The 14950-nt window shown below is 41.5% G+C and overlaps 1 protein-coding gene across 3 annotated transcripts in view; it reads left to right on the top strand.

The window, feature by feature from the left end:
• F8 (coagulation factor VIII) overlaps positions 1–14950 on the top strand; it is a 151345-nt gene that overhangs the window by 32724 nt on the left and 103671 nt on the right. For all 3 annotated transcript variants that reach the window (XM_049107307.1, XM_049107306.1, XM_025460528.3), the window contains 2 exons: positions 3266–3478; positions 13016–13084. In XM_049107307.1, coding sequence (XP_048963264.1) covers positions 3266–3478; positions 13016–13084 — 282 coding nt within the window. The remainder of the gene's footprint in view (positions 1–3265; positions 3479–13015; positions 13085–14950) is intronic.

Raw genomic sequence — 14950 nt, 5'->3', positions numbered from 1 at the left:
AATCATTTTCATCTTCATTGAAGAACAGAATGTTATTAGCAGCCCCCAAAATCACATTTTCTCACTACTCACTCCAATAACTCTTCATTCTCATTGGAATCTACCATCCACCCATACTCTTTCCCTCCTTGCCCAGCTTAGATGCCCAGACATGGGCAGCAGACATGGTGCCCTTGTGTGCACTCACTAGTTCCTGGCCTCCTTGATCTCCATTCTATTGGCTTGACTAAGCCACTGCCCTGGTTAGAGGTGTTTCCCACCTGTTTTACTAGCAGCCAAGTGAATGGCCATAGTAGAAACAAAACTATACAACCGCATGACATCGTATCACTAAGTTCATGATACCTCACCTCAGTACTACCTGGCCATCCTACTGCCGTGGTTCTTCCTCTCCCCGAGACAGCTATCCTGCTTTACACATTCTTGGCCTTTCATCAAACCACCCACACCTCTTTCCCAACCCTACTATTAGGAAAAAGAATATTCATTTCTTCTTCTTTTTTTTTTTTTTTGGAGTTCAATTTGCCAACATATAGCATAACATCCAGTGCTCATCCCGCTAAGTACCCCCGTCAGTGCCCGTCACCCAGTCACTCCAACCCCCCACCCACCTCCCTTTCCACTACCCTTTGTTTGTTTCCCAGAGTTAGGTGTCTCTCATGTTTTGTCACCCTCACTGATATTTTCACTCCTTTCCCCTTAATTCCCTTTCACTAATTTTTATATTCCCCAAATGAGTGAGACCATATAATCTTTGTCCTTCTCCGATTGACTTATTTCTCTCAGCATAATACCCTCCACTTCCATCCACGTTGAAGCAAATGGTGGGTATTTGTCGTTTCTAATGGATGAGGAATATTCCATTGTATACATAGATCACAGCTTCTTTATCCATCATCTTTCAATGGACACCGAGGCTCCTTCCACACTTTGGCTATTGTGGACATTGCTGCTAGAATATTCATTTCTTCTTTTTTTAATTTTTTATTTATTTATGATAGTCACACAGAGAGAGAGAGAGAGAGGCAGAGACATAGGCAGAGGGAGAAGCAGGCTCCATGCACCGGGAGCCCGACGTGGGATTCAATCCCGGGTCTCCAGGATCACGTCCTGGGCCAAAGGCAGGCGCTAAACCGCTGCACCACCCAGGGTTCCCAGAATATTCATTTCTTAATGAGATGCTTCAAATAAAGAAAAGTACAAAAAAATAATATGGCAGACAAACATGTGACCATCACATCACTTTGCCAAATCTTATGTTTTTTCTTTAAAGATGTATTTATTTATTAGACAATGCACAGAGCCTGACACAAGGCTTAATCCCATGATCCTGAAATCACGACCTGAGCCGAAACTGAATCAGATGCTTAACAACTGTGCCACCCACATGCCCCTCACTTTGCCAAATCTTAACACTGTACCATCTTCACTTTAGGAAATTAAACATTATACATACAGTTGAATCCCCTTATGTAACCCCTCTGATTCCCTTCCTCCCTATCCAAATCTATCTACTATCTAGAATTATAGATATCAACCCACGATCACATAGGCACCTGAAGCACACACCATCCCCAGGTGCCAAACTCAGGTTTTTAAAAACGTCTGCCACTCTCTACCAAGCACAGGTGCTGGTCTGATGTTGTCTCTGGATGAAGCCAGTAGTACCTAGTGCACACCGAACAGGGTATCCCTAGACCCCAGAGAGGCTGACCTTAGACCAGGGACTACCCACCTGTACTTTGCAGGTGGCCTTTGGCTGCTGAAAGTGTGTAGTAAAAGCACAGGCAGAGTAGGGGCAGTGCAGGGGTCCCTTGTACTGTTCTGCTGGAAAAGTCCTTCTCTCAGATGTATAGATGTTGTGGGATAAAATAAGACATAAATGAAGAGCCCTCTGAATGCCTTGGGCTGCTCTAGAGCTCCAGAGACCATTTTAAATCCAGGAAGTTATGGTGAAGATGCTAGAAAAATGTTTCAGTAGAAGATATTCTCTACTTCTGTCCACTGAAATGATCTAGAAGCAAAGACACCTCATTAACAATGAACATATACTGTGCTCAATTTATAATTGAGGTATCAGACTAATCCAGGGGTTAGTTTGAACATCACTAAGGATGGGACAGCCAGAAAATACCTGCCCCTAGTGTCATCTGCTCCTCCAGAGAAGAACTAAATTAAAAACATTTTTAAAAGGGGGCACCTGCTCCCCAATGTTCACAGCAGCAATGTCCACAATAGCCACACTGTGGAAGGAGCCTCGGTGTCCATCGAAAGATGAAGGGATCGAGAAGCTGTGGTCTATGTATACAGTGGGATATTCCTCAGCTGTCAGACAGGATGGACACCCACCATCTGCTTTGGCGTGGAGGGGCCTGGAGGGTATTATGCTTAGTGAAGCAAGTCAATCAGAGAAGGACAAATATATGGTCTCATTCATTTGGAGAATATAAAAAATAGTGAAAGGGATTAAAGGGGAAAGGAGAGAAAATGAGTGGGAAATATCAGTGAGGGAGACAGAACATGAGAAACTCCTAACTCTGGGAAACGATCAAGGGGTAGTGGAAGGGGAGGTGGGCGGGTGGATGCGGTGACTGGGTGGCGGACACTGAGGGGGGCACTTGGCGGAATGAGCACTGGGTGTTATGCTATATGTTGGCATATTGAACTCCAATAAAAAAATATACCAAAAAAATAAAAATAAAATGTTAAAAAAAATAAAAGGGGGCACCTGGGTGGTGAAGTTGGTTGAACATCTGATTCTTGATTTTGGCTCAGGTCATGATCTCAGGGTCCTGAGATTAAACCCCGCATTGGGCCCCGTGTGGGATGTGGAGTCTGTTTAAGATTCTCTTTCTCCTGCTTCCTCTGCCTCTCCCCTCCCCACTCTGCTCTACAATTTTTTAAAAAATCTCTGTATCTCATCTTTCCCTGAACGTCACCAGTGCTCATTAAAGAGTCTGGGACAAAGTACATGACCAATGTATGTCTCTTGAGTTGAATTGATGTGAACTAGGTAAAAAGATACAATGATGGAAGCAAAATTATTGGTTAGAATCTGGAGGTCACAGTGAGACCCCTCAACCCTTCATGTTTGCATTAGTGGCCTAAAACTTCTCTGGAATATTTGAGGCTGCTTATAGTCTTCCAAATTAAATTGCAAAAAGTCTATTTCTTGTGTACAATCTCCTGATAACAATAAACTTGCTATGTTTCCTTGAGTCAACAGTGGGTATGGAAAGGACAATTTTATCCCTTCTTGCTTTAGGTGCTGAGTATGAGGATCAGACCAGCCAAAAGGAGAAGGAAGATGATAATGTCATTCCTGGTGAAAGCCATACCTATGTCTGGCAGGTCCTGAAAGAGAATGGCCCAATGGCCTCTGATCCACCATGTCTCACCTACTCATATTTTTCACACGTGGACCTGGTGAAAGACCTGAATTCAGGCCTCATTGGAGCCCTGCTGGTTTGCAAAGAAGGTAAGTGTGAGAAAGGATAGGACTCAAATGAAATAAGGGAGTATAAACATCTGGGTCAATTCATAAAAGCATTTGTGTTCTTTCATCTAAAGGAGGTTTCTTTTCCCTAGCAACATACCTATGGAAAGAAAATATTACATTCTGTGGGCTATCTCAGTAGTGCCTTTTTTTAATATTTATTTATGATAGTCACAGAGAGAGAGAGAGAGGGAGAGAGGCAGAGACACAGGCAGAGGGAGAAGCAGGCTCCATGTACCGGGAGCCCGATGTGGGACTCGATCCCGGGTCTCCAGGATCGCGCCCTGGGCCAAAGGCAGGCGCCAAACCGCTGCGCCACCCAGGGATCCCCTCAGTAGTGCCTTTTGTAAATTTTGTGTGAGGTTCTCTGAAGGCTTCCTGGAGATAAACACATTCAATTGTGTCATCTGTATCCCAAAAGCTATAAAAATTGGAGCAAAGCAGGGCACCAGGGTGGTTCAGTCGGTTAAGCGTCCAACTGCTGATTTTAGCTCAGATCTTGATCTTAGGGCCATGAATTAAAGCCCCATGTGGGGCTCTGCATTGGACTCTACACTGAGTGTGGAGCCTACTCTAAAAAAAAATAGGAGAAAAGCAAGCATTTATAACTTGTTATTCTAAAAATCATCTTAAGTTAAATTAAACCTGTTTTTAAGTGATAGCTTAATAGCAAGCACTAAATCAGGGAAGTAAACATTGCAGAATTTTCTTTAATTCTAAGTGGGTTTTTTTAAAAAGCTTTTATTGGGGATCCCTGGGTGGCGCAGCGGTTTAGCGCCTGCCTTTGGCCCAGGGCGCTATCCTGGAGACCCGGGATCGAATCCCACGTTGCGCTCCCGGTGCATGGAGCCTGCTTCTCCCTCTGCCTGTGTCTCTGCCTCTCTCTCTCTCTGTGTGACTATCGTAAGTAAATAAAAAAATAAAAAGCTTTTATTCATTCATTTGACAGAGAAAGAGAGCACAAGGGTGGGGGGGGCAGAGGGAGAGGGAGAAGCAGACTCCCAGCTGAGCAGGGGGCCTGACATGGGACTCGATCCCCGGACCCTGGGATCACTCCCTGAGCTGACAGCAGACACCCAACTCACTGAGCCACCCACATGCCCCTAATACTAAGTTTTTAAAATTTTTTTAATTAATTAATTTATTTATGATAGTCACACAGAGAGAGAGAGAGAGGCAGAGACACAGGCAGAGGGAGAAGCAGGCTCCATGCACCGGGAGCCTGATGTGGGACTCGATCCCAGGTCTCCAGGATCGTGCCCCGGGGCCAAAGGCAGGCGCTAAACCACTGCGCCACCCAGGGATCCCAATACTAAGTTTTTAATAGTGAAATAAACTTCGTGGGACTTTTTTTTTGTTTCCTTTAACTATTATTGCATTATCCCCACAATTGAGTGGCTAAAAATGACAATCATCATTTATAATTTCTCATGGTTTTTGTGCGTGTCTCATGGAATTTGGGGGTATGTTTACTTGGTGGGCAATCTCAGGATTTCTCTTTTTTTTTTTTTTTTTTGGATTTCTCTTTTTTTAATGCTCTTGCCCTTTGTTTGTTTGTTTGAGAGAGCAAGCATGCACATGCACGTGGGGGGAGGGGCATAGGGACAAGGACAGAGAATCTCAAGCAGATTCCTCAGTAAGTGCAGAGCCCAATGCAGGACTCAATCCCACGACCCAGAGATCACCTGAGCTGAAATCAAGAGGCACACACTTAACCAGCTGAGCCACCCAGGTGCCCAAAAATGCTCTAGACCTTTAAACTCTCCCCAAGGCTTTCTGTTGCCTGCCCTGAAGCCTTGCCATTGGGAGAGGAAGAGAAGGGCAGGAAGAGGCAGCAGATCCCTGGCCAGACCAGAGACCTTACATGAGCTACTCTACCCCTCAGAATGACAGTTGGGTCTGTGATCCTCTTGCAGCCCACTGTTAGAGGATTTCTTTTTTTTTTAATATTTATTTATTTATTCATGAAAGACACACACACAGAGAGAGGCAGAGACCCAGGCAGAGGGAGAAGCAGGCTCTATGCAGGGAGCTGGATGTGGGACTCGATACCCGGTCTCCAGGATCACATCCTGGGCTGAAGGTGGCGCTAAACCGCTGAGCCACCCTGGCTGCCCTGTTAGAGGATTTCTAATGAGGTTGTAGTCAAATTGTGGCTGGAGCCAGGGTCATCCTGAATGAAACTTTATTCACAAGTCTGGCACCTAGGCTTGGAAAACTCAAATAGCTGGAGCTTTCCACAAGGTATTTTCAGCATGGGAGCTACAGGTTTTCCTTTTATTTATTTATTATTTTTGTTTTGTTTTGTTTTGTTTTTTCCTTTAAAATGGACTATGTTGGGGTGCCTTAATGGCTCAGTTGTTTAGGCATCTGCCTTCAGCTCAGGTCATGATCTTGGGGTCCTGGCATCGAGCCCCTGCATTGGACTCTCTGCTCAGTGGGGAGCCTGCTTCTCACTCTCCCTCTGCCCCTCTCCCTGCCCATGATTTCTCTGTCCCTTTCAAATAAATAAAATCTTTAAAATAAAATAAGTGGACTTTGTTTTTTAGAGCAGTTTTCGGTTTACAGCGAAATTGAGCAGAAAGTACACAGAATCCCCAAATGCTACCTGCCTGCCACCCACACACAGCCTCCTTCACGATCAGCATCCTGCACCAGAGTCATATGCTTGTCACAACTGGTGAACCTACAATGAGATAGCATTATCAGCCGCAGCCCATGCTTTACATGAGGGTTCACTTATGTTGGTCTGCAGTCTACGGGTTTGGACAACGTAGAATGACATGTACCCACCATTGCAGTATCATACAGAATAGTTTTCAGTATTCTAAAAATCCTGTGTCCCACCTATTCATCCTTTCCTCTTCTAGCAACCACTGGTTTATTTAATTGTCTCCATAGTTCTGCCTTTTCCAGAATGTCAAATAGTTGAGATTATACAGTATGTAGCCTTTCCATATTGGCTTCTTCCACTTAGTAACATGCATTTAAGTACATCTATGTCTTTTCATGGCTTGATAGCATTTTTCTTTCTAGCACTGAATGATATTCTATTGTCTAGATGGACCACAGTTTATCCCCTCCCCAAAGAAGGACATATTGGTTACTTCCAGGTTTTAACAGTTATAAATAAAGCTGCTATAAACATACACGTGCAGGTTTGTATGCATACATCCTTTTCCACCCCTTTGGGTAAATGCCAAGGAGCAAATTGCTGGATCATTTGGTAAGAGTATGCTTTCTTTCTTTCTTTTTTTTTCTTTTTCCAAAGATATATTTATTTATTTGAGAGAAAGAACATGAGCAAGGGGAGAGGCAGAGTGAGAGAGGAAAGAAGAAGCATACTCTTCACTGAGCAGGGAATCTGATGCAGGCCTTGATTCCCAGGACCTCGGGATCATGACCTGAACCGAAGGCAGACGCCTAATGGACTGAGCCATCCAGGCGCCCCAAATATGCTTTCTTTTGTAAGAAACTGCCAACTGGTTTTCCAAGGTGGTCGTATCATTTTGTGTTCCCAGCTGCATTGAAGGAGCGCTCCTGTTGTTCTTCATCCTCACCAGCTTTTGGTGTTGCCAGTGTTTTGGAATTTAGCCATTCTTGTAGATATGTAGTGGTATCAAATTGCTTTAATTTGCATTTCCATAATAACATGATGTGTAGCATGTTTTCATTTCAGATATTTTATTTATTTATTTGAGAGAGAGAGAATAAGTACAAGTAGGGGGGTGACAGAGGGAAAGGGAGAAGCAGACTTCCCGCTGAGCAGAGAGCCTGACACGGGGCTCAATCTCAAGACCCTCAGGTCATGACCTGAGCCAAAGGCAGATGCTTCACCAACTGAGCCATCCAGGCACCCTGTGAATCATATTTTTATATGCTTATTCGTCCTTTGTATATCTTCTTTGTTGAGGTGTCTGTTCAGGTCTTTTTCACATTTTTAAATCATATTTTCTTATTGTTGAGTTTTCAGAGTTCTTTGTTTATTTTGAATAACAGTCTATCAGATTATGTGTTTGCTAGAATAAGTCACTATGGCTAGCCCATAAAGGACAAGGGGAATTGGATTCCACCTTTTGATGGGAGAATAGGCAAAGAATCTATGAACTGAACCACCATTTTCAGATGATGATGATGATGATGATTCCAAAAAAAACAAGAAGGAAGGGAGTAGAAGAAGACCAGAAGAGTTTGTACTAGTTTCATTTGGAAGTATGACCTCATTTGTACTAAGTTCAGTTTCATAGTCAGAATTTATGACAAACTGATACAACCACGTGTGTTATTTATGAGATGTAAAGTTTAATAAAACAATAAAATCATTGGGGCACCTGGGTGGCTCAGTTAAGTGTCCGATTCTTGATCTTAGCTTGGGTCTTGATCTCAGGGTCATGAGTTCAAGCCCCATGTTGGGTTCTGTGCTGGGTGTGGAGCCTACTTAAAAATCATCAATCAATAATAAAACTTTACATATAAAATATAAACAGAGGGACACCTGGCTGGCTCAATCAGTGGAGCATGCAACTCTTTTTTTTTTAAGATTTTATTTATTCATGAGAAACACAGACTGAGAGAGAGAAGCAGAGACACAGGTGGAGGGAGAAGCAGGCTCCCTGTGGGGAGCCCGATGTGGGACTCGATCCCAGGACCCTGGGATCACGTCCTGCCAAAGGCAGGCGCTCAACCACTGAGCCACCCAGGTGTCCCCAGAGCATGCAACTCTTGATCTCGAGGTTGTAAGTTTGAGCCCCAAGTTAGTTGCACAGATTACTTAAAAGTCAAATATCCATCAAAAATTTTAAATGATTTAAAAATTAATTTTTTAAAAAAGTGAAATCTTAATTGTCAACAGAGGTTCTAGTTCTGGTTAAGATGGAAGAAACATATGCACCTTTTATTTCCCATTGAGCTTAACTCTAGAACCTTGACAAAATGCACAGCGCAGCCATTTGAGAATCCTAAAAATCAAATAGAACAAACAAGTCAGGAAAAGGCATCAGAATTTCAAGTACCACCAAACTGGTGAAGAATTTCACTTTTTACTCCCCTTCCTTATTCCCCAAATGGCAAAGGATGTGAATAGATATTTTTTGGGGAAAAAAGATATAGAAATGGTTAACAAGTATGTGAAAAGGTACTCAACATTGCTCATCATCAGGAAAAGGCAAATCAAATCCACCAAGAGATATCCCCTCACAGCTGTCAGAATGGCTAAAATCAACAACACAAGAAACAACAGGTGTTGGCAAGGTTTCAGAGAAAGGGGAACCCTCTTATACTGTTGGTGGTTATGCAAACTGTTGCAGTCACTCTGGAAAACAGTATGTAAGTTCCTCAAAAAATAAAAATAGAGCTACTCTATGATCCAGCAATTGTACTACTAGGTATTTATCCAAAGAATGCAAAAATACTATCTTGGAGAGATACATGCACCCCAGTGTTTATAGCAGCAGCATCTACTATAGCCAAACTAGGGAAACAGCCCAAGTGTCCATTGACTGGTAAGTGAATAAAAAGATGTGACGTAACGAGACACCTGGGTGGCTCAGTGGTTGAGTGTCTGCCTTTGGCTCAGGTCGTGATCCCGGGGTCCTGGGATCGAGTCCCACATCGGGCTCCCTGCAGAGGGAGCAGAAGGAGCCTGCTTCTCCCTCTGCCTGTGTTGTCTCTGCCTCTCTCTCTCTCTCTCTCTCTCTCTCTCTCTCATGAATAAATAAATAAAATCTTTTAAAAAAAAGTTGTGGGACGCCTGGGTGGCTCAGCAGTTGAGCATATGCCTTCAGCTCAGGGCATGATTCTGGAGTCCGGGGACCAAGTCCTGCACTGGGCTCCTTGCATGGAGCCTGCTCTCCCTCTGCCTATGTCTCTGCCTCTCTCTTTGTGTGTCTCATGAATAAATAGATAAAATCTTTTTTAAAAAGATTAAAAAATAAAAATAAAAAAGATGTGATGTGTATGAATGTTAGTATATTATTATATATTACATAATGGAATATTACTCCTCCATAAAAATAATGAAATCTTGCCATGTGCAATGATGTGGATGGAGCTACAGAATATAATGCTAAGCAAAATAAGTCAGAGAAAGACAAATACCATATGATTTCACTCAAGTGAAATTCAAGAAAACAAGCAAGCAAATGGAAGAAGAAAGAGGCAAATCAAGAAGCAGGCTTAACTACAGAAAACAAACTGACGGTCATCAGAAGGGGAGGTAGATGAGGATGAGTTACATAGGTGCTGGGGATTATGAGGTGCACCTGCTCTGATGAACACCACGTGTTGTATGGAACTGTTGCATCACTAAATTGTACACCTGAAACTAGTATCACACTGTATGTTAACTGGAATCTAAACAAAAATCTTAAAATTTTTTTTGTATTCTGTATACGATTATTGAATAACTAGAAACCAAAATGTAAGAAAGAATGTTTATAATTGCTCCAAAAATTGGGATCCCTGGGTGGCTCAGCGGTTTAGCGCCTGCCTTTGGCCCAGGGCGTGATCCTGGAGTCCCGGGATCGAGTCCCGTGTCGGGCTCCCTGCATGGGGCCTGCTTCTTCCTTCTGCCTGTGTCTCTGCCTCCCTCTCTGTGTCTCTCACGAATAAACAAATACAATCTTTTTTTAAAAAATAGCTCTAAAAATTGAAGGCTTAGGTATAAATCTAACAAAACATGTACATTGTATGGTGAAACTATGACGAATTGAAAGAAATCCAACAAACATACTGTGTTTGTGTACTATAAGATTCAACGTAGTAAAGATCTGAGTTCTCCCCAGTGTGTAGATTTTTTTTCAGCAAATTTTTATTTGTGGTCCCAGACAACTGATTCTGAAATTCGTATGAAAAGGCAAAAGTACTTAACATTATTAGCTTTTGCATTTGTAATTAAAAAAACACTGTTGAGAGAATGAAGAGACAAGCTACAGACTGGGAGGAAATATTTGCAAATGACATATCTGGCAAAGGACTGATGTGATATATATTAAAAATATTCACAATAACCAGGATATTTTTATATGTCTTATATATATATTATATATAAAACACCTTATTTTATAAAGCATGCTCTCAAAGCTCAACAATAAGAAAAAATACAGTTTTTTAGATGAGCGAAGGATTTGAATAGATAATTCACCAAAGAAGATATACAAGTGGCAAATATGAAAAGATGTCCAATATCACTGGCCATTAGAGAAATGCATTTTAAAACCACGATGAAATACTGGTATTAGAATAGCTAATGTAATAATTCAAAAACTAAGTATGCTGTCAAGAATGCAGACCAACAGGAAGTCTCACACATTGTTGCTGGGGATTTACAATGGTATAGCCACTCTGGAAAACACTCTGGTGCTGTGACATTGTGACTTAAATAAAATATATGTTTGGTTTTCATCTCCTTCCTGGTAGAGCTTCTAAAACCCTTGAGATTTTATGTGATGAGAGCAATACAGACAATGTTTTGTTATGTTAGGTGATTTTTGGATCGCACACCTAAGGATGGGGGCTGATTGCCAGTAGAGGCAACCAAGTGATTAGAGGGCTGAATTTCCAGTCCCACCTCCCCAGCCCCCCACCGCTCCCCCAGGAGGGGAGAGAGGGGCTGAATATGGAGCTCGGTCGTCAATAACTAATGATTTAATCAGTCGTGCCTATGTAATGAAGCTTCCCTAAAAAGCCACAAGGACAGGGTTCAAAGAGATTCCAGGTTGGTGAACACCAGGAGATTTGGGGAGAGTGGCGTACCTGGAGAGGGCATGGGAGCTCTGCATCTTTTCCCCATAACTTGCCCTCACATCTGGCTCTTTCTTAGTTATATCATTTTGGAATAAACTGGTGATCTAGTAAGTAACATGTTTCTCTGAGATCTGTGAGCTGCTCTAGCAAATTAATGGAACCCAAGAAGGGGGTTGTTGGAGCCCCTGATCTGTAGAGGTTGGTCAGAAGCACAGGTGATGACCTGGACTTTCAAGTGTGGGTGCAGGGGAGTCTTGTAGAACTGAGCCCTTAACCTATGGGAACCTACACCATCTCCAGGTAGATAGTTTCAGAATGAAGTTAAATTGTAGGATACCCAGCTTGTGTCACAGAGTTGCTTGGTGGTAGGGAAAAACCCATACACACTGGAACTGGTGTCACAATTATAGGCAATTTCTTATAAAGGTAAATAAACAATTTCCATTCCTGAGTATTTACCTTAGGCAAACGAAAACTTAATATTCACATAAAGTCTGTACATTAATGTTCACAGCAGCTTTATTTGTAATGGCCAAGGGCTGGAAACAACCTAAATGTCCTTCAACAAGTGAATAGTCAAACAAATCGTGGTACATCCGTACCGTGAAATACTCCACGTCAATAAAACAGAATGAAGTACTTTTACATGCAACAAAATGGATGAATCTCAAAAGCTTTATACTGAGTAAAAAAGTCAATCTCAGAAGGTTATATACTGTATGGTTCCATTTATACGACAATCTGAAAAATACAAAAATACTGCAATGCAGAACAAATCAGTGGTTGCCAAGGTTATAACCATACCTATGACTGTCTCCCTCTATATATAGCTATATATGTGTCTATAAAGGGATAGAGGGAGGGAATTTGGGGGCATGTTACAACTTTTCTGTGTCCTGATGGTTGGTGGTTTCATGAATCTATACCTTGTTCAGACCCATAGACTTAAACACCAAAAGTAAAAGTCAATTTCACTATTTGGTGATTTTAAAAATAAAAAGAATTCAAATGTTTTCAGACAGCTTTACCTGTATTTTAAATTTGCATAGATGTTAATCTAAGATTTGCTTTCAAGTGTCAGGGGTACAAGAAAAAAGGAGAAGCTCATAAACAAAAATCTTCCTTCTTAAACCTGCAAAGAAAACTCCCCAATCAAATGAAGAAATATAATGCTAAGAAAGACGGTCAACAAATTCACTAAGTAAAGCATGAAGCAGGTCCAGTTGTAACATTAATAACTTAGAATATTGATACACATGGTGCTCACTTAAAGTGTGATTATAGGTATTTAATATTGATCATTGTTATTTTGGTCATAATACTTGGTGTATTCACAGTTGCAAAAGTAAAAAAAACTTAAAAGCATAATAGAAATCGTCTATATTTAATTGCCTCTGTGCACACTTTTCATGAACAGTATTTACAGTTTTTGTAATTCTTTTTCTCTTTAATGTTTGTGCGGAATACATACATATATATGAAATAGGATTTTATGGGCTTGTATTTTACATGTCTCTTTAATTTCATTTTCTTAGTAATTCATTTTTCTTGTATTTTACAAAAGTACTGGTCTGCAACAGATTTGAAGTGAAAAAGAATCGTTTACCCTGAATAGTTTTAGAAGAACTGGTATAGGACACCTGACACCAAAGAAGCGGTGCTATGGTCAAGTTAGCAGACCAAGAGACGAAGTAGTAGATGAAGTGATGTCTCCTAGTGTTGATTTCCTATGATAGGATTTTCAATAGAAGATAAATGCTCTCACTTCTTTTTCAGGGAGTCTGGCCAAAGAAAGGACACAGACCTTGCAGGAATTTGTCCTACTTTTTGCTGTATTTGATGAAGGTTAGTGAACTGCAATCTGCTTTGGGGGCTCCTGAAAAAAATGAGATATATTAATTTAATCTGGTATTTGAGAATGAGGGCTGCTATTGTCCAGAGGAATATAGAAAGATCATAAACTACTGTTTAGGAGTGAAGGAGATGGGGGTGAAACTGAATTTCAAAAAAAATACAATCTGAGTTCCATTGGGAGCAACAGGTAAGAAGATAGAGGAGCTGGGTAACTGGCTGGACTCGTCCCCCTCATTAAATTCATTAAGAAAGACTTTTAGCTCTAATTTTAAAATACCTTCTATCTTTTTTAGAAAATTTCATTTTTAATCTAAATTTTAAAAAGATTTTTAATCAAAGTGTAGTCAACATATATTAGTTGCAGGCATCGAGCCCAGTGATACGAGCAGTTCATAATGCTCACCATTGTAAGTGTTTTGCAGTGGTGTTGACTGTATTCCCTAGGCTGTACTTCTCATTCCTGTGACTGATTTATTTTATAACTGGAAGTATGTATCTCTTAACCCCCTTTACCCATTTGCCCATCCCCTAATCCCCCATCTGTCCGCTACCAGCTTGTTCTCTGTGTTTGTGGGTCTGTTTCTGCTTTTTTTGTGTCTTTTAGATTCTACGTAAAAGTGAAGCCATATAGCATTTGAGAAAAATACTATTTCTCTTTCTCTGACTTACTTCATTTAGCTTAAGTGAAATCCTCTCTAGGCCCATCCATTTTGCTGCAAATGGTGAGATCTCATTCTTTTTTATGGCATATATATATGCCATACACACATACCATGACTTTTTTATCCATTCATCTATTGATGGACACTTGGGCTGCTTCTATATCTTGGCTATTGTAAATAATGCTGCAATAAACATAGGGGTGTAGGTATCCCATTGGATTAGTGGTGTTGTATTTTTTGGGTGAATACTCAGAAGTGGAATTAATGGATCATATGGTAGTTCTATTTTTAATGTTTTGAGGACTGCCCATACTGTTTTCCACAGTGGCTACACCACTTTGCATTCCCACCAACAATGCATGAGGCTTCCTTTTTCTCCACATCGTCACTAACAGCTGTTATCTCTTGTCTTTTTTTTTAAAAGATTTTATTTATTTATTCATGAGAGACAGAGAGGGAGGCAGAGACACAGGCAGAAGGAGAAGCAGGCTCCATGCAGGGAGCCCGATGTGGGACTTGGTCCCAGGACTCCGAGATCATGCCCTGAGTCAAAGGCAGAGGCTCAACTGCTGAGCCACCCAGGCGTCCCATCTCATGTCTTTTTGATACTAGCCATTTTTGACTAATGTGAGGTGGTGTCTCATTGCAGTTTAGATTTTGATGATCAGTAATTTTGAGTGTCTCTTCATGTGTCTTTTTTTTAAGATTTTATTTTATTTATTCATGAGAGGTACAGAGAGAGAGAGGCAGAGACACAGGCAGAGGGAGAAGCAGGCTCCCTGCAGGGAGCCCAACGTGGGACTCGATCCCGGGGTCTCCAGGATCACACCCTGGACTGAAGGTGGCACCAAACCGCTGGGCCACTGGGGCTGCCCTTCATGTGTCTTTTTAAGAGAATTTTTTTATAAGATTTTCCTCTTATTTTTTTAAATTTTTATTTATTTATGATAGTCACACAGAGAGAGAGAGAGAGAGAGGCAGAGACGCAGGCAGAGGGAGAAGCAGGCTCCATGCACCGGGAGCCCGACGTGGGATTCGATCCCGGGTCTCCAGGATCGCGCCCTGGGCCAAAGGCAGGCGCCAAACCGCTGCGCCACCCAGGGATCCCTTTTTAAGAGAATTTTAATAAAAGTGCATATTGAAGGGGTACAACATGATGATCTGATATAGAAAAGATAATAAATGGTTGCTATAG

This window comes from Canis lupus, chromosome X (genome assembly GCF_003254725.2).
Source record: "Canis lupus dingo isolate Sandy chromosome X, ASM325472v2, whole genome shotgun sequence".
NCBI classification, from domain to species: Eukaryota; Metazoa; Chordata; class Mammalia; order Carnivora; family Canidae; genus Canis; species Canis lupus.
This window is presented reverse-complemented; position numbering and strand designations above follow the sequence as displayed.